This window comes from Macaca mulatta, chromosome 5 (genome assembly GCF_049350105.2).
Source record: "Macaca mulatta isolate MMU2019108-1 chromosome 5, T2T-MMU8v2.0, whole genome shotgun sequence".
Lineage (NCBI taxonomy): Eukaryota > Metazoa > Chordata > Mammalia > Primates > Cercopithecidae > Macaca > Macaca mulatta.
In genome coordinates this window covers 196,496,560-196,518,772 of record NC_133410.1, presented here as the reverse complement: position 1 = coordinate 196,518,772, position 22,213 = coordinate 196,496,560, and the positions used below count along the sequence as shown (strand labels likewise).

Genomic DNA, 22,213 nt, shown 5'->3' with positions numbered 1-22,213 from the left:
TGGAACTTGCAGTGAGCTGAGATCCGGCCACTGCACTCCAGCCTGGGCGACAGAGTGAGACTCCGTCTCAAAAAAAAAAAAAAAAAAAAAAAAAGAGTTTAGCACACTTTTTTGAAACGCTTTTAGAATTATCTTAAAATATTGACTCTTTTAGAATTAATAACTTAATAAATATTTGTTTAATAGTAAAACAGGCTTTAATAATAAGTATTTAAGTATTTAATACTCTAAAACAGGCTTTAAGAGACTTCAAAACCTGACAATATGCTTGATGTTTATTTTCCATTGGATTCAAAGATTACAAAGTCTTCTTGACAAAATGAGTAAGCTCAAGAGTTATGAAAGCTCAGGGGATGGTGAGAATAAATGACAGAGTATCTGACAAGTATGTGTGAGTATCTTCACAGATGTTGGCTATACCCAGGTTTAGAAGAGAAAGGAAGATTGGCTTAGAAAAATAAGAGGAGGATGGACTGGCTGAGGAGGGGAGGGGTGCACAAGAATAAATATGGTCTACTTGAAGCAAACTGGGGAATTAGGTTTTGGAAAAGAGATTGGGTGTAGGTAATCATTTGAGATAAGAGAAAGGGTGTATGGCCCGGCGCGGTGGCCAGAACTCTGGGAGACCAAGGAGGGTGGATCAACTGAGGTCAGGAGTTTGGGACCAGCCTGGCCAACATGGTGAAACCCCATCTCCACTAAAAATACACAAATTAGCCAGGTGTGGTGGTGCGCCTATAATCCAGCTATTCGGGAGGCTGAGAAAATTGCTTGAACCTTGGAGGCGGAGGCTGCAGTGAGCCGAGATTGTGCCACTGCACTCCAGCCTAGGCAACAGAGTGAGACCCCCATCTAAAAAAGAAAGAAAGAAAAAAGAAAAAGAGAAACGGTGTACTTGAGATTCCATAAGGCAGAACCAGGTTCTGAAAGATAAGCCAAGGAGAAGAATTCTCATTATCCTGTCAGCAGTATTAAAAAAACAAAACAAAACAAAAAAACTCACTGGTTTGATTAGCAGGGGATTGATTGACTGATGCAATAAAAACCCTCAGGGACAAAACTATAAAACTTAGAAAGCTGTGAAGAGTTCCTCCTCACTGAGGCCAAATATCAAATATGAATTATCTGGAATTGTTCCCTGACCTCCCATCTGTGACAGATTCCTTAGGCAGTTATCCCTACTCTTGGTTTTTCTTTCCACAGATAATGGAATGAACACTTCCTCCAGCAAACGTTCTAGAAACTAACAAGTCAGGCATTATTTTCTGCTAAGGAACAAACACATTCTTGAGTATTAGCTTGAAGGCTTCTTTCTTGTGACATTGTCAATATACACCAGACTCATTAAGAAAAAAAATCCCAAACCTGAAGGAGCTAGAGGTGTTAGGCTCTGCACAGGGGACTGGAGATAAAACAAGATATTTATCCAACCAAGGGCAGGGTGATTAAGCATTTTCTGGTAGTTCATTAAAAATGGAAATTACAGGCCCCACTCTAGATTTCTGGAATCAGAGACCCTGTGGAGAGCCTTGAGTTTTAATAAACTCAGGTGGTTCTAATGCGTAATGAGCATTTGTTAAGCGTTGTACTAGATTAATTGTGTGAATATGATAAGAAACTTCACAGATGCCTTCCTGATGGTGTGAGGGCGGGGCTGAGGGAGGAACTGAACTGATAAAATCTGGTCAGTCTCCACTGTTCCAGCTTTTTCCCTAAAGGAAATACCTTGGTCGGGCGTGGTGACTCATTCCTGTAATACCAGCAGTTTGGGAGGCTGAGGCAGGCAGATTGCTTGAGCCCAGGAGTTCAAGACCAGCCTGGGAAACATACTGAAACTCCGTCTCTACAAAAGTACAAAAATTTGCTGGGTGTGGTCGTGCAGCTCCTGTAATCCCAGCTACTCAGGAGGCCAAGGTGGGAAAATCACTTGAGCCTGGGAGCTCGAGGCTATAGTGAGCTGAGATCGCGCCACTGCATTCCAGCCTGGGCGACAGAGCAAGACCCTGTCTCAAAACAAAAAAACAAACAAAAAGGAAATACCCAGGATTGCTACAAAGAAAGTAAGTGAGATTTCCTCTGTAGATCATTTTCTTAATAATTGTTTCATTAGATTTCTAAACTTGATCTTAGAATCTGTGTGTGTATCTGTGTGTTATCAGGAAAAAGCCTGAAGAAAAACAATTAGGCAAAACAAAATAAGGGTAGACAACATGCTGGGGACTTAATTCGTCAATTTTCCTTTGTTGTTCCTGTAAAAATATTTAGTCTCTGGCCCTCTCATTACACCTTCAATTTTTACTAGTTTGACATAAAATATCTTTTATGGAGTGCATGGAGTATGTCAGATGTAGACACAGGACATCTAAAGGACTTAGTTTCTTATGGATGGAGAGTGACCCACAAGTGAATGTGTTCCTAGAAAGAAAATCACTTAGCTACAAAGAAAGTAAAATAAGGAGATGAGTAGTAGGAAGGTATTTCAGATTGAATAGTGATGGAAAGGTCTCTCTTGGGAAGACATTTGAGCCGAGAACTGAAGAGAAGTAAGAAGAGGCAGCCAGAATTGCAAAAATATCAAAGAACAGCTTCCTTGGCCATGGAAGTGGGAAGGGCTGTGATGAATCTGAGGCAACTGGAATTGACAGTGATGGGGGAAAGCTATAGTGAAATCAGCTGAAGGCCGGAGGCCAGATTTTATAGGACTGGGATAGCCACTTGGATCTTACTCTAAATGCCATAGAAAGTGACCAAAAACCTGCTCCCTTGGTTTTGGTTTCAAAACAGTATTCTGGTGGTTGAGCAGAGAGGAGTTGGAGATGGGCGAGGAGGGCAGGACAGAATATAAATTTGGAAAACAATAGTTGAGTTGGTGAAAGGAAGGCTTAACCTGTGGCTCCAAAGGAATGGGTTTGGGGGAAGAGAGCCATTGGGTTGAGATCCAGAGCGGCTTTAGATATGTTAATTTTGGGTGCTCCTTATACATTCTATTGCAAATATGTTAAGAATTGGGCAGGAGATTGAAATCAGAGAGTGGAACTTAAATCTTCAAAAACGAGTAAGATTACCTAGGGAGAGACCAGGACTGGGAGACCAGAACTCAACCTTGAAGCACCCCAAGATTGAGAGGTTCAGAGAATGTGGGACCAGAAAAGGCCACAGAGAACAAGACCAGTCAAGTTAGAGGAATGTCAGCTGTAGACTGATGAGAGAAGAAAACATTGTAGGAAGAAGGGCGTGGTCAGCTATGTTAACTGCTGCTGGGAGCTCAAGGAAAAATTTGAATTGGTGAATTTCTTTGTTTGGTGACTCAGTGGAGTCATCTGGGACATGTTCAGGGACCTAAGATGCGGGAAATCAGCAGGATTTCAAAGACCTAAGCAGAACAAAGGATGAAAGCATATTCAAAGACTAGGAGAGAGAAAGTATTTGCAACGCATATAATCGACAGGAAGTTGGATCTATAACTATCTCTTAAAATTGATCCCTCCCCCAAAAAAGGCCAAACCTGATGGAATAAACTGAGAAATAGGCCTGAACGTAAGAGTTGGCAGCAAAAGAAATGAAGATGATTTTTTAGCATAAGAAAATATAAAAGGCTTAGACATATTAATAATAGAACGGATGGAAGTTGAAAATATATGAATATACTATTTCTCACCCAGCCAGTGGGCAGTGATCCAAAAGTTTAACATCTTTTTAATTTGTTGCTTGGAGTGCAAAATTGTACAACTTTTGTGCTTGGGAAACTGACAAAACATGTCAAAATTATGGATGCATTCATTCACAGTCCCATTTGCGGGGAATATGCCTTTTCAGGCCAAGATTCTCAACTTTTTGGAATCAGTACTCCTTTGCACTCATTATTGATGAAGGTCCTAATAAGCTTTTGTTTATGATTGTCAGTATCTATGTTTACTGTATTAGAAATTTAAAACTGCATTTTATAATTATTCATTTAAAATAATATAAAACAAGCCAACCACGGTGGCTCACGCTTGTAATTCCAGCATTTTGGGAGGCCGAGGCGGGTCGATCACCTGAGGTCGGGAGTTCGAGACCAGTGTGGCTAACACAGTGAAACCCCGTCTCTTACTAAAAATACAAAAAATCAGCCGGGTGTGGTGGCCGCGCCTGTAGTCCCAGCTACTCGGGAGGCTGAGGCAGGTGAATCGCTTGAACCCGGGAGACGGAGGTTGCAGTGAGCTGAGATCCCACCACCGCACTCCAGCCTGGGTGAGAGTGAGATTCTGTCTCATAAATAAATAAATAATAAAAACAAAAACCTTTTTCTGAAAGAAAATTTCGAGCTAAGTGGCTTTTTTATTAATAGAGAAAGTCAGAATTACAAAGGACTTAGGAAGAAGGGCATTGGGGGCCTTCTTCTTGCCAAAGACGGGCACAACGTTGACAAACGCCGCTTGTACCGCATCCGCGGCTCAGCCCGGCCTGTCTTCTTCCCGTGCGGCCACCTGAGTGAGAGTCTGACCTGTCGCTTTCCCAGCGCGGCCCGGGAACCACGGACGTGGCCTCCCGGCATGGGGCCTGCGGCTTCCCGGGCAGTCGGGGCCTCCACCCGGCCCTGGTCCAGGGGCGCGCCTGCCAGGAGCGCGATCGATCTTCCGGGGCGAGGCCCCCCAGTGGCGCAGCCTGGTCCAGGGGCGCGCCTGCCAGGAGCACGATCGATCTTCCGGGGCGAGGCCCCCCAGTGGCGCAGCCTGGTCCAGGGGCGCGCCTGCCAGGAGCACGATCGATCTTCCGGGGCGAGGCCCCCCAGTGGCGCAGCCGCCGCCACCCAGAGACCGTCTCCGGGCCGGTCCCCTGCAGGGCAGGAAGCTCCGGGGCGCGGACCCAGAACTGCAGGTTGGCAACTGAACCGCGCTTCCGGCTGCCGCCACCGCCAAGATGGAGTCGACGAGGAAGGAGCCGGGGCGCTCGCGTCCGGACCGCGGGCTGCGCCTCACGTCACTCCTAAAGTTTTATTTCGGAAACAAAATTATTGAGAAGGAACCAGGGCGCTCCCGTCCGGACCGCGGGCTGCTCCTCACGTCACTCCTAAAGTTTTATTTCGGAAACAAAATTACTGAGAAGGAGCCAGGGCGCTCCCGTCCGGACCGCGGGCTGCGCCTCACGTCACTCCTGAGATTTTATTTCGGAAACAAAATTTTTGAGAAGAGTGGCTTGGTTTCACTGTTTTGCAAATCTGTTTAATGGATGGCTTCTTAGAAGAGCTGTTTTTGGCCCGGCGCGGTGGCTCACGCCTGGAATCCCAGCACTTTGGGAGGCCGAGGCGGGCGGATCATGAGGTCAGGAGGTCGAGACCATCCTGGCTAACAGGGGTGAAACCCTGTCTCTACTGAAAATACAAAAATATTAGCCGGGCGTGGCTGCGGGCGCCCGTAGTCCCAGCTACTCCACTCGGGAGACTGAGGCAGGAGAACGGCGGGAACCCGGGAGGCGGAGCTTGCAGTGAGCGGAGATCACGCCACTGCCCTCCAGCCTGGGGGACAGAGCGAGACTCGGTCTCAAAAAAAAAGAGGAGCTGTTTTCACTTCTTCGCTTCCCCATTCCTTCTGTTGCAGTGTGTTTTGAGCCGCCTTGTAGTCCCAGCTACTCCAGAAGCTGAGGCGGGAGGATCGCCGGAGCCCAGGAGTTCACCAGAGGCTGCAGTGAGCTGTGGTCACCCCACTGTACTCCAGACTGGGCGACAGAGCAAGACCCTGTCTCTCAAAGGGAAAGTATTTTAATAACTTTTTCAACTAGTTGTGGGTTTTTTCTGTAATTCTATCAATGAACTTCTTTCGTACGATGCCTTTTGAGCACTGTTTTCCCCCAGATGACTCATAGGTGCGTGCTGTTCTTTGTAATTAATTTTCAGCCTATTGCTCAAGATCGTCAGAAGACCTGAGGGAGCCCCGCTGATCTTAGAACACTGGCCTAACTCTGTCTTTTCCCCAAGCAGGCAGCCGCCAGAAGTTTGTTGGATTTGAGGAGTCCAGAGCGCCGACCCGCTCTGCCTGTGTGGACTATTTCCTTGGATCTTTGTGGACCCTGAAGTTGCCAAGTGTGTGTGCCTGCTCCAGAAAACAAAGGAAGCCACCATTGTTTCTCATTCCGAGTGCAGGGAAATATCTCAGCAGAAGCAAACAGTCCAGTCTTCAACACCTACCAGGATGTCCAAAAGGCTCAGCCCTCAGTTACAGCACATCACGGAAGATGCCTGTTGTGAAACACACCTGGAACCGATACAGCTGTTCTGTGATGTTGACCAAATCACACTCTGCAGCAAATGCTTCCAGTCCCAGGAGCACAAACATCACGCGGTGTGTGGGATACAAGAGGCTGCTGAGAATTACAGGGTAAGAGTCTCGCAAATCCCAAAACCCTCTGGCCAACTCCTATACGGATGAAATGGACAGATATTCCAGTCCTCCAAAACCATGATCTTAGTCGATGTTTATTAAAGAATATTAGATAAGTTCATTGAACCTTCAACCTAAAGGCTAAGAAAATATATACTCAGAGTTGTTGGCTGTTGAACTCTAAGGTTAGGAATCCAACTGTTGTAAATCAATGATCTCACCTGGAATTCTGTGCTTTCTCTCTAGAAGTTATTCCAGGAAATATTGAATACATCGAGGGAGAAACTTGAAGCAGCTAAAAGCATATTGACTGATGAGCAAGAAAGAATGGCGATGATTCAGGTCAGTGCTTATCGTGATTCTTGGGGGAAAATTACCAGTAATGTTGTCAGAAAATAGTGTATCATAAACAAAGTCAAAAGACAAATCACAAAGCAGGAAAAACATGTGAAATCTATAGGAAGGAAAAGTGCTAATATCTTAATGTATAAAAAGCTTTTTAAAGTCAGTAAGAGGCTAGGCGCGGTGGCTCACGCCTGTAATCCCAGCACTTTGGGAGGCTGAGGAGGGCGAATCACTTGAGGTCAGGAGTTTGAGACCAGCCTGGCCAACATGGTGGAACTCCGTCTCTATTAAAAATACAAAAAGTAGCTGGGCGTGGTTCCACGAGCCTGTAACCCCAGCTACTCGGGAGGCTGAGGCAGGAGAATCGCTTGAACCAGGAGAGGAGGCAGAGACTGCAGTGAGCTGAGATCACACTACTGGACTCCAGCCTGGGCCCCAGAGCAAGAATCCGTCTCAAAAAAAAAATAAATAAATAAAAATAAATCAGTAAGAAAAAGACTAGAAACTTAATTTTAAATAATGATCAAATAAGAGTTTGCAGAAAAGAAAGTGTAAATATATTTTAAATACATTGAAAGAATCTGAACTTTTGTTCATGGTAAGAGAAATACAAATTATATTGTGAGTAAAATGGCATTCGCAATGCTATTTGCAATGATCAAAAAGATTAGTGACACCATTCGGAACAATGACATAGGAGAAGGAGCATCTCTTGTACTTCTGGTTGCCACATAAATTCTGAAACCCTTTAAAGAGCGATTTGAGAATTGCTATCCAGATTTGAGGGTTCACCACCTGTTAGGCACATTTCACTTCTAATTTCAGACCGTGTCTTCATACTTAATCTTATTCTGTGCAAGGTATCCCCGATTCTGGGTCTTTTCTTTCCCTCAGTTTTTAAAGGAAGTAAATGCCTAGTTGGGGAAGATAGTGGAGGAGAATTGCCTGGCTAAGCAAGAATTTTTCAGCTAATCCCCCCTTTTTTTTAAGTTTCAAGCACCACATGTTCAGCAAATACTGAGATCTCACTGTTTGCCAGGAACTATGCAAGCTGCTAGGGGCGCGTCAATGGAAAACAAAAAAAAAAAACAGTTCTGATTTTGTGGAACTTAAATTCTAGTGGAAGTAAACAAAATAAGTTTAATGTGTAGCGTTTTTTGTTTTTTTTTTTTTGAGACGGAGTCTCGCTGTGTCGCCCAGGCTAGAGTGCAGTGGCGCGATCGCAGCTCACTGCAAGCTCCACCTCCCGGGTTCAAGCAATTCTCCTGCCTTAGCCTCCCAAGTAGCTGGGACTACAGGCGCCCGCCACCTCGCCCGGCTAGTTTTTTGTATTTTTTAGTAGAGACGGGGTTTCACCGAGTTACCCAGGATGGTCTTGATCTCCTGACCTCGTGATCCGCCCGCCTCGGCATCCCAAAGTGCTGGGATTACAGGCTTGAGCCACCGTGCGCGGCCTAATGTATAGTATGTTACATGGGAAATGTTTAAAAAAATTGTTTTAAGTGAGAAAGAAAGCAATGGAGTGAGCTTTTAAATAAAGTGATCAGAACCTTGTTATTCAGAAGGTGGCACCGAAGGAGGTGAGGGGTTGAGCCATGCGGTTATCTTGGGGAGGAATATTCTAGGCAGAGGGAAGGCCTGGAGGCTGCCATGTATCTGGCTGGAGCTGTGTAAGGAAATGGGAGCTGTAGGTGATGAGATCAGAAGATGGTCAGTCATTCAGGGTGGCTAGCCTTCAGTGAAATACAAGGTTCAAAACCACTGGAAGGTTTTGCACAGAAGACTGACATGGTTTAACTTCCATTTCATAGAAACATGCTAGCTGCCAAATGAAAATAGACATTAAGGTAGTAAAAGCAGAGGTGGAGAGACGTGTAAAGGGACTGGCAGTAATTAGGGAGAGATGATGGTGAGCTGGGGGACAGGTAAAGAGGTGGTGAGAAGTGGTCAGGTTCTTGATAAATCTTGATTTCATTGAATCTTTTTTTTTTTTTTTTTTTTTTTTGAGACGGAGTTTCGCTCTTGTTGCCCAGGCTAAAGAGCAGTGGCTCGATCTCGGCTCACTGCAACCTCCGCCTCCCGGGTTCAAGCGATTCTCCTGCCTTAGTCTCCCAAGTAGCTGACATTACAGGTGCCCATCATCATGCCTGGCTAATTTTTGTATTTTTAGTAGACAAGGGTTTCACCATATTGGTCAGGCTGGTCTCGAACTGCTGACTCATGATCCATCTGCCTCAGCCTCCCAAAGTGCTGGAATTACAGATGTGAGCCACAGCGCCCGGACGATTTCATTGAATCTTAAATAGCTTAATAGAGATGTTACTTAAGCATCTCTAAGATGACTACTCCCAAATATATATCCCTAGCCCAGACTTCCAAAAGGTAGTAGACTTCACGTCCAGTTTCCTACTTACTATCTTTACTTGGATGTCTAATTGACTAACCAAATTCATCACATCCCTAACTAACCAAATTCATCACATCCCTAACTAATGCGCACGCCTCACTTCTGGAATCCAGCCCTGCCATAGATTCTCTATCTATATTTTGATAATTCCATTCTTCCAGTTGCTTAGCCTGAAATTTTTGGTGTCTTTCGTCCATGACTTCTTTTTTTCCCCACACCTCTTACCCAAGCATCAGCAAATCCCATTGGCCCTTTCCCAATGTCCTGGTCTCCTCCTCTGTGTTGACAGAGGCTGTAGCTTCCTTAGTTTTTCCTTATTGATGAACATTTCTTCGTCTGCATTTTATGTTGTAAAATTGTGTTGATGTCTTGGCTGATGTTGACTCAAATTCCATTTGTCCTTTGGGTTTATTGCTTCTGTACTTTATATTTCCTTGTCTTTTTTTTTTTTGAGACGGAGTCTAGCTCTGTTGCCAGGCTGGAGTGCAGTGGTGTGAACTCGGCTTACTGCAACCTCCGCCTCCCAGGTTCAACCGATTCTCCTGCCTCAGCCTCCCAAGTAGCTGGGATTACAGGCATGTGCCACCACGCCTAGCTAATTTTTGTATTTTTAGTAGAGACGGGTTTTCACCACGTTGGCCAGGATGGTCTCGATCTCCTGACCTTGTGATCTGCCCACCTTGGCCTCCCAAAATGCTGGGATTACAGGCGTGAGCCACCGCGTCCGGCCTTCCTTGTCTTTATATTGGGGTTAGAGATGGAAAGAACACATTGTGGTCAATGTAAGAGAGAGAGAGAGAGATATATATAACTATTATAATGTGTGTGTGTGGTGTTAATCTATCATGTTTAACCTGAAGTCTATCATGTCTATATGAGGAAGGAAGAGGAACAAAATTTTAAAAAGATGATTGAGTCTGAGTATAGTATGAGACTCCGGTTGTTGGATGAAGAGTGTGAGCTGAATCTCCAGAGACAGCAAGAATGCACGTCTGACTTGAACTTGAGAGAAGGCCTTCTGAATCAAGTGATCCAACTTGCCACAGAGTTAGAGGAGATGTTCCAGGAAATGCTGCAGGTGAGATGTTGAAAACGACATCCTCTTAATATTTGAAAAATGAGAAAAAGAAGAGCTGAACATTATGTCAATTCTGGAATAACATATCCAGTGACAACCACACATGTATTAAATGAATTATATACCTACCTGGCAACTCTATTTCTATGAATTTATCTTCACATGCATATAAAAAGACATAAATAAAGCACAATATACCTATAAATATATTTGTACACATATTACTCTATTATACTTCAAATATACTTACACACATAGAAAAAGATACCTGGATAAGGCAACACTGAAACTGAGTTTCAGTTTAGAGCCATGGTTTAGAATTCTCCTTTGAAGCCAGATGAATGGAGTTCCTATCTGAGTCAGCTGTTTACTGGCTCCTGGGTGGCCTACGACCTGCTGCTTAACCTTTGACTTGGTTCCTTTAGCTGTAAACTGCACATAACAATGGCCCCTAATTTATAAAATTATTGTGAGATTTGAGTGAGGTAATCTGCTAGGCTTATTAAACAGTGTCTTGCTTCATGTTAAGCAGTTGATGAGTAGGAAATACTACAATTATAACATTTATTCATAGCAAGAGGTTAGAAACACCCTGTATTTATCAATAGAAGACTCACAAAATGTGGTCTGCACATACATGGAAGAATACTCTTCAGCATGTTACGATGGTGTCACGGCTCTGTGTATATGAATAAGGAATGTTCTCCAAGAAAAAAGTAAGTTGTCGGATTAGTAATCAAATATAATAAACTATCACTTATGTTTATGTTCTTTCCCCCTAAATAACATACTCACGTTGCTTATGTGACTACCTATGTAAAGTATACTTGGAAGGATAAAAAGAAAACCAATATCAGTACATAATTATGTATTTCTTATTAGTTAATCTATATAACTTAATTTTAATTGATTTCAAGTTAATGAAAAAATAGGGAACCTTCTGAGCAGCCACAGAAAAAACATGAAATGTTTTAGGTACATGTTAATTTGAGTAAGGGCTGCATGTACCCACATCTGTGTCAGCTTAAACATACATAATGGGGTCAAAGAATCCACTGTCTCTTGAGAGGAATCCTGCTTCAACAATATCATGGTCTTGCCTAATTATGTCTATTCCTGGGGTAGCAGGCAGAAAAGCAGGTTTGTTTGGTTTGGTTTGGTTTTTTTTTTTTTTTTTCTTTGAGACAGAGTCTTGCTCTGTTGCTCAGGCTGGAGTGCAGTGGCACGATCTTGGCTCACTGCAACCTCTGCCTCCCGGGTTCAAGCAATTCTCCTGCTTCAGCCTCCTGAGTAGTTGGGATTATAGGCGCCCGCCACCACCCCTGGCTGATTTTTGTACTTTTAGTGGAGACCAAGTTTCACCATGTTGGCCAGGCTGGTCTCGAACACCTGACCTCATGATCTGCTGGCCTTGGCCACCCAAAGTGCTGGGATTCAGGCGTGAGCCACCGTGCCCAGCCAAAAAGCAGGTTTTTAAAGACATGGTTGAATGAATCAATAGGAGAAGTTACCGAACTCTTGTTCCTGAACTTGAGGTTGTTAAATAGTAACAAAGAGATGCTTCTGCAGAGACTGAGCCATGTGGGGAGAGAGAACATGAAGAAACTGAAGGAGAGTGAAGCCAGGGTTTCTGAACAGATCTGCAGCCTCCAAAAACTCACCACGGAGCTTGAGAAGAAGTGTGGGGAAGACGCCTTAGCATTGCTCAAGGTAAGATGCTGGGGAAAAGAAAATAAAATTCATTCCAGTATTTGAGAAATGAGAAGTGGACAGTACTCATTAGGGGTTGCTGCCAGAACACAATATCCAATGATCTTCAACTACAAAAGAAGACTGCACGACTATTTTTTAGCTGCCAAAAGCATTAGGAATGGTCGTAGCTTTGTGGGATAGTGTGGAGCTGCTTATGAGATTAATTCTCACCTTAAAGCAGTAAGTTCGGATTGAGATGTGACAGTGTGGTTAATTGATTAGTCAAATTATGATACATCCATACAATGAAATATTCTGTAATCATAAAGAATAAAACAGCTCTATAGGCACTACAAGAGTATCTTCAAGCACTCAAGTGAAAAAGAAAGATGCAGATTGCTTTTCGTTTGATCTTTCGATAAGAAGTATATATACACACATATACATGTGTGCCTGCTAACAGTCACAGACTTTCTGGCAAAAATAAATAAATATATAGTCATCTGCGATGATCTTGAAACAAGGGTGAGATTATCTGCTATGGTCTGAATGTTTGTGTCCCTCCAAAATATTTATGTTGACATCCTCTTCCCCAAGGCGATGGTATTGGGAGGTGGGGCCTTTGGGTAGTGAGTGGGTCCTGGGGGCAGAGCCCCTGTGAGTAGGATTAGGGCCCTTATAAAAGAGGCGGAGGAAGACCTTGCGCCTTCGGCTTGTGAGGCTGGAGATGGAGGCTACCTAGGAGGGCTGGAGCCCTCAGCGGACACGGAATCTGCCGGTGCCTTGATCTGGAGATTCCCGGCCTCCAGAACCGCGAGAAATGAATTTCTGTTGTGAAGAAGCTACTCAGTCTGTGGTAAGTATTTGCATATTTTGAATTTTGTACAGTAACATACGTTTCCTTTTCAAAAAGTGGGTTATCTTTTTTTTTTAGATGGAGTCTCACTCTATTGCCCAGGTTGGAGTGCAGTGGAGTGATCTTGGCTCACTGCAATCTCTGCCTCCTGGGTTCAAGCGATTCTCCTGCCGCAGCCTCCCGAGTGGTTGGGATTACAGGCGCCCACCACCACACCCGGCTAATTTTTGTATTTTTAGTAGAGATGGAGTTTCACCATTCTGGTCAGGCTTGTCTCAAACTCCTGACTTCAGGTGATCCACCCGCCTGGGCCTCCCAGAGTGCTGGGATTACAGGCATGAGCCACTGCGCCCGGCCTTACTGTCTCTTTAAGACTGTCCATATCCCTCTGCTAGGCTTATAATTGCAAGTGAATGCGCTCATCTGGAAAGCGTCTGCAGGTAAATCCTTAGGAAGCAGCTCAGTTCTTGATCATGCAGGCAGGTGTGGCTCTGCCTGCCTCCCACTGCCCTCCCAGCCTGCTCAACTCTGGCCACCCCCTGCATGGAAAGCAGATAGATGCTCGCGTTCTGAAGACTGAGAAATGGTGGCTCTGAATAAGATTGCTGGGGTGAAGGATAGAAAACATTTTCCTTGGGGATACAACAACATGATTTCATGCATTTTTCTGACTTTTTCTGTTTCCATGTTAGAATTTGTTCATCTGATAACTAGCATTATGAGGCTGAAGACATGACATGGAAATTGAGTTTATTGTAGAGGATATTTTCCTGGGCACAGATTGCAAAAGACGGCTCAAAAACCCAGTAGTAACCCGGTCTCTTTTCTTTCCCTTAGAATGCAAAATACTCTTTAGAAAGGTGAGTTTTCATTTTGGATACAATTGGGTCAGAACCAGAGTCCAATAAGATGTTGATTGGGATAAGGAGAGTGCATTTGCTGGCAGGAGGTAATGGGATCCATCTACTAGACCAAGGGGTCTGTGGTCTGTGCGGATGACTGAGGCTGTCCTTTCCCTTCAGGAGCAAGTCACTGCTGCTTGAGCGTCTAGAGCCCGCTCATATCATAGACTTGAGTTTATGCCACATAAGAGGATTCAGCAGCATGTTCAGAGTACTCCAGAGTAAGTTGACACGTGTGACGCTCACACGGCTCTGTTCTGTATCTGAGAATCAGGTCACCTTCCTGCCATAAATGGAAACAAATTCCAGTAGTTTAAAAATTTTAGGCCAGCATAGGGGGTCACTCCTGTAATCCCAGTACTTTGGGAGGCCAAGGCGGGCAGTTTGCTTGAGGCCAGGAGTTTGAGACCAGCCTAACCAACATGGTGAAGTCCCATCTCTACAAAAAACACGAAAATTAGCCAGTTGTGGTGATGCACGCCTGCAGTTCCAGCTCCGTGAGTGGCTGAGGCAGGAGAATTGCTTGAACCCGGGAGGCGGAGGTTGCAGTGAGCTGAGATCACACCACTGCACTCCAGCCTGGGCAACAGAACGAGACTCTATCTTAAATAAATAAATAAAAATTTTAGGAGACTGGAGAGCTGAATATGTTATACATATTAGATAACGATCAAGAAAATAACTGTATGATCTTATATGAAAGCTTTTCCCATGCAAATTCTTATTTATTTATTTATTTTTTTGGACACGGAGTTTCACTTTGCCCAGGCTAGAGTGCGGTGGTACGATCTTGGCTCACTGCAACCGCCCCTTCCTGGGTTCAAGTGATTCTCCTGCCTTGGCCTCCCGAGTAGCTGGAATTACAGGCATGCACCACCACACCCGGCTAATTTTTTGTATTTATAGTAGAGACGAGATTTTACCATGCTGGTCAGGCTGGTCTCGAACTCCTGATCTCAGGTGGTCTTCGTGCCTTGGGCTCCCAAAGTGCTGGGATTACAGGCATGAGCCACCATGCCTGGCTGCAGATTCTTTACCAGTTTCCCAGCCATGAAACATGATTGCAGGCAGATTCCACTGCTTAAAAATGTAAACTTCTAGGGGGAGAAATTCAGCATGTATAACAAAGGGTTTGTATCTCCTGTCCTTATAGCTTTACCTTTTCCAGAGCGTCCTATTGATGGAATCCTACAGTGTGTGGCCTTTCGAGGCTGACAGCATACTGCAGTTGAGATACAGAATGTCCAGACTGCTTCATGTATCAGTAGTTTGCTCCTTTTTATTGTTGATAATATCCCGTTGTAGAAATATACTATAATTTATTTATCTTTTGCAATTCTATGGACATGGGTTGTTTCCAGCTCTGTGCTGTAAATATTAGCATGCAGGTTTTTCTGTGGGCATAGCTTCACAGTTCTTGATTGACTATCTAAGGGTGAGATTGTCAAACTTGTTTTCCAAACTACCTGTGCCATTTTGCCCTCCCACCAATAATGTGCTAGATTCAGTTACTCTATATTCTCACCAGCATTTGGTATTGTCAGTTTGTTTTACTACATCCAACCCAATAGATGTGTAGTGGTATCTCATTTTAATTTGCATTTCCAGAATGACTAATGATGTTGAGCATATTTTCATGTGTTTATTTTCCCTCTATCTCTACTTTGGTGAAATACATGTACAAACCCCTTTTTAAAATTGGGTTGTATGTTTCTTGAGTTTTATAATTTCTTTATATATTCTGTTTAGCAGTCATTTATCAGATATGTTTTGCAAATATTTCCTCCCAGTATGGTTTATATTCTCATTTTCCTAATACTGTCTTTTGAAGTGTAGAGGTTTTGCATTTTGATGAAGTTCAATTTATCAATGTTTTTCTTTTATGATTTGTGCTTTTTGTGTCTTATTTGAGAAATTTTGCCAAAGCCAACAAAGATTTCCTTCTAAAAGTTTTATGGCTTTAGGTTTTACGGTTTTAGGTTTTACATTGTGGCCTATGAACCATTGAGAGTTAATATCTGTATACAGTTCACAGAATGGTGCAAACCCTCTCCTCCCCCTACCTTTTATTTTTATTTTTTGTCACATGTGTATCCATTTGTTCCAGTTTCATTTGTTAAAAACACTACCGTTGTCCATTCAATTTACTTGGCCCCTTTGTTGAAAATCAACTGGTATGTGTGACCAGATGTATTTGTGACTCTAAGAGGTCTATTGGTGGTTGACTCTATCCATGTGACCAGGTCTATTTGTGACTCTAAGAGGTCTGTTGGTGGTTGACTGTATCCATGTGACCCTGGTCTATTTGTGACTGTAAGAGGTCTATTGGTTTTGACTCTATCCATGTGACCAGGTCTATTTGTGACTGTAAGAGGTCTATTGGTGGTTGACTCTATCCATGTGATCAGGCCTATTTGTGACTGTAAGAGGTCTATTGATGGTTGACTCTATCCATGTGACCAGGTCTATTTGTGACTCGAAGAGATCTATTGATGGTTGACTCTATCCATGTGACCAGGTCTATTTGTGACTCTAAGAGGTCTATTGATGGTTGACTCCATCCATGTGACCAGGTCTATTTGTGACTCTAGGAGGTCTATTGATGGTTGACTCTATCCATATGACCAGGTCTATTTGTGACTCTAAGAGGTCTGTTGGTTTTGACTCTATCCATGTGACCAGGTCTATTTGTGACTCTAAGAGGTCTATTGGTGGTTGACTCTATCCATGTGACCCAGGTCTATTTGTGACTCTAAGAGGTCTATTGATGGTTGACTATTCCTTTGCCAATAGCACATTGGCTTGAATGATAACTCTGTAGGAAGTCTTGGAAGCAGGTACTGTGCATTCTCCAAATGTATTCTTTTTCGGAATAGTTTTGGCTACTGTAGGTTGTTTGCTTTTCCACATAAATTTTGAAATCAGCTTGTTGGCTTCTTCAGAATGGACCGCTGGGATTTTTATTGATATTACATTGAATCCGTAGATCAATTTGGGAAGAATTGACATCTTGACAATATTTAGTGCTTTCAGTCCAGGAATACAAAATATCTCCATTTATTTAGGTCTTAGATTTCTCTCATTAGTGTTTTGTCACTTTCAGCATACAAATGTTATATGTATTTGGAGATGTATCCCTAAGTATTTTATGTTTTTTAGTACCGCTGTAAACGGTATTTTAAAATACCAATTTCTAATGGACATTTCATTCATTTCTAGTTCATTACAAGTATATAGAAATGGAATTGTTTTATATATATTGACATTTGTACCCTATTACTATGCAAAACTCACTCATTAGACAGTGGATTTCTGTAAATAGATCCTTCGGGGTTTTCTACAGAGTCATGCAGTATATGAGTCTAGGTAGCTTTATTTCTGCCTTTCCAGTCTGTAAGCCTTTTCTGTATTTTTCTTGCCGTATCGGACTGGCTCAGACCTGCGGTGTGTTGAATAGAAGTGATGAGAGTGGACACTTGCTTATTCTTGATCTTAGGAAGAAAGAAGACATTAAGTCTTTACTGTAAATTCTGATACAGCTGTAGGACTTTTTGTTGTTTTGTATTTTGTTTTTTTGTTTTTTTGTTTTTTGAGATGATGTCTGGCTCTGCCACCCAGGTTGGAGAGCAATGATGAAGTCTCGTTCACTGCAACCTCCTCCCAGATTCAAACGATTCTCCTGCCTCAGCCTCCCGAGTAGCTGGGACTACAGGCGCGTGCTACGACACTCAGCTAATTTTTGTATTTTTAGTAGAGACGGGGTTTCACTCCATTGGTCAGGCTGGTCTCAAACTCCCAACCTCGTGATCCGCCTGCCTCGGGCTCCCAAAGTACTGGGATTACAGGCGTGAGCCACCGCGCCTGGCCCTTGCTATAGGATTTTTTTATGACTGCCTTTCATCAAATTGAGGATGTCCCCCTTTATTTCTGGTTTACTAAGAATTTTTATCATGAATCAATGTTGAATTTATCAAGTTCTTTTTCTCTTGAGATGTTCCTGGTTTTTCTTCTTCAACCTTTTCTTATTGTTGTTGTTTTTGAGATGAGTCTCGCTCTGTTGCCCAGGCTGGAGTGCAGTGGCACGATCTCGGCTCACTGCAACTTCTGCCTCCCAGATTCAAACAATGCTCCTGCCTCACCCTCCTGAGTAGCTGGGATTACAGGCTGCCACCAGGTCCGGCTACTTTTTGTAATTTTAATAGAGATGGGGTTTCACCAGACTGGTCACGAAGTCCTGGCCTCAAGTGATCCGTCCGCCTCGGCCTCCTGAAGTGCTGGGATTACAAGCGTGAACCACTGTGCCCGGCCACAGCTGTGCATTTTTCCAAAGATAATTTGCATTTGTTTCTGCCAGTCTCCTGGAAATATTGAGAGTCTCAGACAATTTATTTAAAATTCAAGACATGTAGCTTTTGAGACCACCCTAATAATGTGAATTGGCCTTCAAATTCAGAGATTTAAGTTAATTAAATTTACTGCAGTCAAATACTAGAAATTAAGTTGGATTCCACATTATAGAAAGTAGGAAATAGGCCGGGCGCGGTGGCTCAAGCCTGTAATCCCAGCACTTTGGGAGGCCGAGACGGGTGAATCACGAGGTCAGGAGATCGAGACCATCCTGGCAAACATGGTGAAACCCCGTCTCTACTAAAAAATACAAAAAACTAGCCGGGTGAGGTGGCGGCGCCTGTAGTCCCAGCTACTCGGGAGGCTGAGGCAGGAGAATGGCGTGAACCCGGGAGGCGGAGCTTGCAGTGAGCTGAGATCCGGCCACTGCACTCCAGCCGGGGAGACAGAGCGAGACTCCGTCTCAAAAAAAAAAAAAAAAAAAGAAAGTAGGAAATAAAGGCTTTCCAGGTTTATGGCTTAGACAGCTGAAGCAGTAAGGGAGCTGTGAACTCCCTTAGTGGAGACTGCAGAGGGCTGGCCTTGAAGTTCCATTTTGGGTGTCTTATGTTTGAAATTCCTGTGTTTTTTCCAGCTGGTATTTGGCTGTTTATAGAGTGAGTCATAGACACAGGGAAGGTCTTTAAAACTGAAGCACAGTTACCTGGACGCAGCGAAGGAGAATATACTACTTGAAAGGGGTCCCAGGACCAAGCCCTGTGAAAGATCATGATAGATAGAGGTTGGGCAGAAAGAGGTGAGAGGAACAGAGTAGGAAGAAGGTATATTTGTGCAGGTATGAGGAATTCATTGAGCCTGCTTGTTCTCAGCGTCAGTTGCTGGAGGGTCCTCACAGGTGTTCTGTCCTCCACTGGAGAATTCTCTGATGTACTTACTGCCTGATGTCCAGGGCCTGTTGTCCGCAGTTTCCAGGCCTCTATGTTACCCTGTGGAGATATTTAAGATGTGTAGAGTACATCATTGGGAGGGCCATGAATGAGTTGCTGCTAGCTTACTCCTCCGTCTGCTCCAGGCTTGGAGACCTGTAGAAGACCAGGGTTGGGTCCCAAGTGATATCTGGGTGGAACTTGGCACCAGGACAGTTTGACAGCCTCTGGGGTGAAGGTGTTTTTTGTTGTTTGTTTTGAGATGGTTTGTTTTGAGATGTTGTTTGTTTTGTTGTTTGTTTTGAGATGTTTGTTTTGCTCTGTCGCCCAGGCTGGACTGCAGTGGCATGATCTCGGCTCACTGCAACCTCTGCTTCCCGGGTTCAAGCAATTTTCTACCTCAGCCTCCCGAGAAGCTGGGATTATAGGCGTCCGCCACCACACGTGGCTAATTTTTGTATTTTTTTAAATAGAGATGGGGTTTTACCGTCTTGGCCAGGCTGGTCTTGAACCCCTGACCTTGTAAGCCACCGTGCCTGGCCGGGTGAAGGTGTTTCTAAACCTTCCTTAGCCCATTCGTCTTTGTTTTATTCTTCCTGCTCAGGCAGACTGTGTCCCTTTCCATATCTTATGGACTTTTTCCTCCACGAGGTCCATATTGAAGTAAAGTTTAGAGGTTCCTTTTTCTGGACCCTCCCAAATTGCCTCTCCCGTGTCTGCGCCTGGGGCTTGTGCCCACTCAGTGGGAAGCCCAGGTGTGTTAGAATCACGTCTCTGGCATTGGCATTGGTGAACTCCTACGTTAACGAGGGTTTTCTTTCCTGGCAGGACATTTAACGTTGGATCCTGAAACAGCTCATCCCTGCCTGGCCTTATCTGAGGACCTGAGAACTGTGAAATTGAGGCATGGGCAGCAGGATGGGGCTGGCGACCCAGGAAGATTGGACTTCAGTGCCATGGTGCTGGCTGCGGAGAGCTTCACCTCAGGGCGGCACTACTGGGAGGTGGACGTGGAAAAGGCAACCAGGTGGCAAGTGGGCATATTCCACGGCTCTGCAGACACGAAGGGCAGCACGGCCAGAGCTTCCGGAGAGAAAGTCTTGCTCACAGGGTCGGTGATGGGGACGGAGTGGACCCTCTGGGTCTTCCCCCCTCTGAAAAGGCTTTTCCTGAAAAAGAAGTTGGACACAGTTGGGATTTTCCTTGACTACGAACACGGGCAGATATCATTCTACAATGTGACCGAGACGTCCCTCATTTACAGTTTCTCCCATTGCGCCTTCCAAGGAGCTCTCAGGCCTGTGTTTTCCCTCTGTATCCCAAACGGAGACACAAGTCCAGACTCCCTCACCATCTCCCCGCAACACGGTCCTTCTTGTGATGCTGCTGTTAGCCCTTAATCTTCTGTGTGCAAACTCCAGCACCACAAGAGACCAGAAAGTTGGAGAACAGGACATTGAAATAATTTTTGTAAACTAACCCAATAAAAAGCATTCCGGGAGTCGGAGCCTGATTTAATATCCGGAGCCGTTGCATTTATGTAACTGTCAACACAAATGTGTGTAGTGGAAGAGGTTGCACTTAACTTGAATCATGAATGATAATAACAGGGAAATCCGACACTAATGAGAACAAACGCATATGCATCATAGGGTTGGGGAATTAGAGAAGAAATATAGTCTGGGGTCGTTAGAACTAGGTTAGGAACTCGATCTATTTGTGAAAACATTTGCAGAATCAGGTCTAATCCGGAATGAAAGCAGGACTTCAGATGTAAGCATGCCACCATGAGGAAGAGAGACATCCCATTACTGACAGTGAGTATCGGGACCTCCCAAAATTTTTATTCCGAATAGAGAATAATAATATATGTAGATATTTTATGTGGATAAGAAGGAGGAGTTGTGGAAAATGTGAATATTTTAAATTTTTATTTTTCTTTTTTTTTGAGACGGAATTTCGCTCTTGTCGCCCAGGCTGGAGTGCAGTGGCTTGATCTCAGCTCACCACAACCTCCCCGGGTTCAAGCAGTTCTCCTGCCTTAGCCTCCCAAGTAGCTGGGGTTACAGGTGCCCACCACCACGCCCAGCTAATTTTTGTATTTTTAGTAGAAGCGGGGATTCACCGTGTTGACCAAGATGGTCTCGAACTCCTGACCTCAAGTGATCCACCCGCCTCGGCCTCCCAAAGTGCTTGAATTACAGGTGTGAGCCACGGCACCTGGCCTACCTCTTTCTGATAAGAACAATTTGATTTATTAGAAGAAGCCCGATAGGTAATGCTTTGAATCAGGTAAGTAATATCAATGATGCCTGGTGTTCACCCTGTTTCTCTATTTGGTGATCTACTGGCAAATGCTTTCCCTTACATCCTTGCTCAGGGATGGTTGTATAATGCTGAGAAAATAAGTATCTACACAGGGACTTTCATGTTTAAGTTTTATTATACTTTATCTCCTTTAATATTTTTAACAACCTATGAGTGTGCATTAATGTTACTATTCATATGTGGAAACTGATGCTCAGAGAGCTGATTTGTTTTTTCTAATGTTATTTAGCTGTTACGTATCTAGTAACAAGGAGAAGGAATTAAATCCAGACCGTCATCAGATCAAAAAGCAAGCTCTGCCTTGACTCCTCTCACACAGGGATCTGTTGTAATGAGCATGACCAGGTGGAACAGGGTCCGGTTTTACTCAGATGTTCTGAAAATGCAGGTCAGTTCCCACAGAAGATAGAAGCAGCCTATCAGTTACACTGCCCTCTGTAGGTGGGCTCTGGCTTGTGGAGGCCAAGTTCTTTCTTTAGGACCGGCAGAGGAGGAAGGAACGAAAGGCAAATGTCAGAAAATTGCCTCTGTTGACTCATGGAAGTCAAGGAAGATGTAGGATCTTACTTATCTGTCTTTTGGGGCAACATTTTTGACGATTTCGAATTCTCAAAATGTGCTTTTAAAAGATGTGAATAAGTATATTCTGGTAAAGATACACCCTTGGAAAAGTCACAGTGTGTCTTTATGCTGAATCACAGGAAGAATTGGGGGAAGTGGCTCTGATTGGAAAAGTCAGGGTCAGGTTAGATAAGTGAGCCAAAAGTGAGATAATTATTTGAAACATTGAGACGAAGAATTCAGAGCAGGCCAGGCACGGTGGCTCACACCTGTAATCCCAGCACTCCGGGAGGCTGAGGCAGGTGGCTCACAAGGTCAGGAGATCGAGACCATCCCGGCCAACATAGTGAAACCCCATCTCTACTAAAATACAAAAAATTAGCCAGGCATAGTGGTGTGCACCTGTAGTCCC

At 44.1% G+C, this 22,213-nt stretch overlaps 1 protein-coding gene across 1 annotated transcript; it reads left to right on the top strand.

Moving 5' to 3' along the window:
• Positions 1 to 1,728: 1,728 nt before the first annotated feature.
• On the top strand, positions 1,729 to 20,413 carry TRIML2 (tripartite motif family like 2). Its single transcript, XM_015139663.3, has 8 exons — positions 1,729 to 2,060; positions 5,580 to 6,356; positions 6,606 to 6,701; positions 9,995 to 10,189; positions 11,759 to 11,899; positions 13,575 to 13,597; positions 13,760 to 13,860; positions 19,741 to 20,413. The coding sequence occupies exons 2-8, from the start codon at positions 6,171 to 6,173 to the stop codon at positions 20,310 to 20,312; spliced, it is 1,314 nt and encodes a 437-aa protein (XP_014995149.1). The 5' UTR covers positions 1,729 to 2,060; positions 5,580 to 6,170; the 3' UTR covers positions 20,313 to 20,413.
• Positions 20,414 to 22,213: the final 1,800 nt, after the last annotated feature.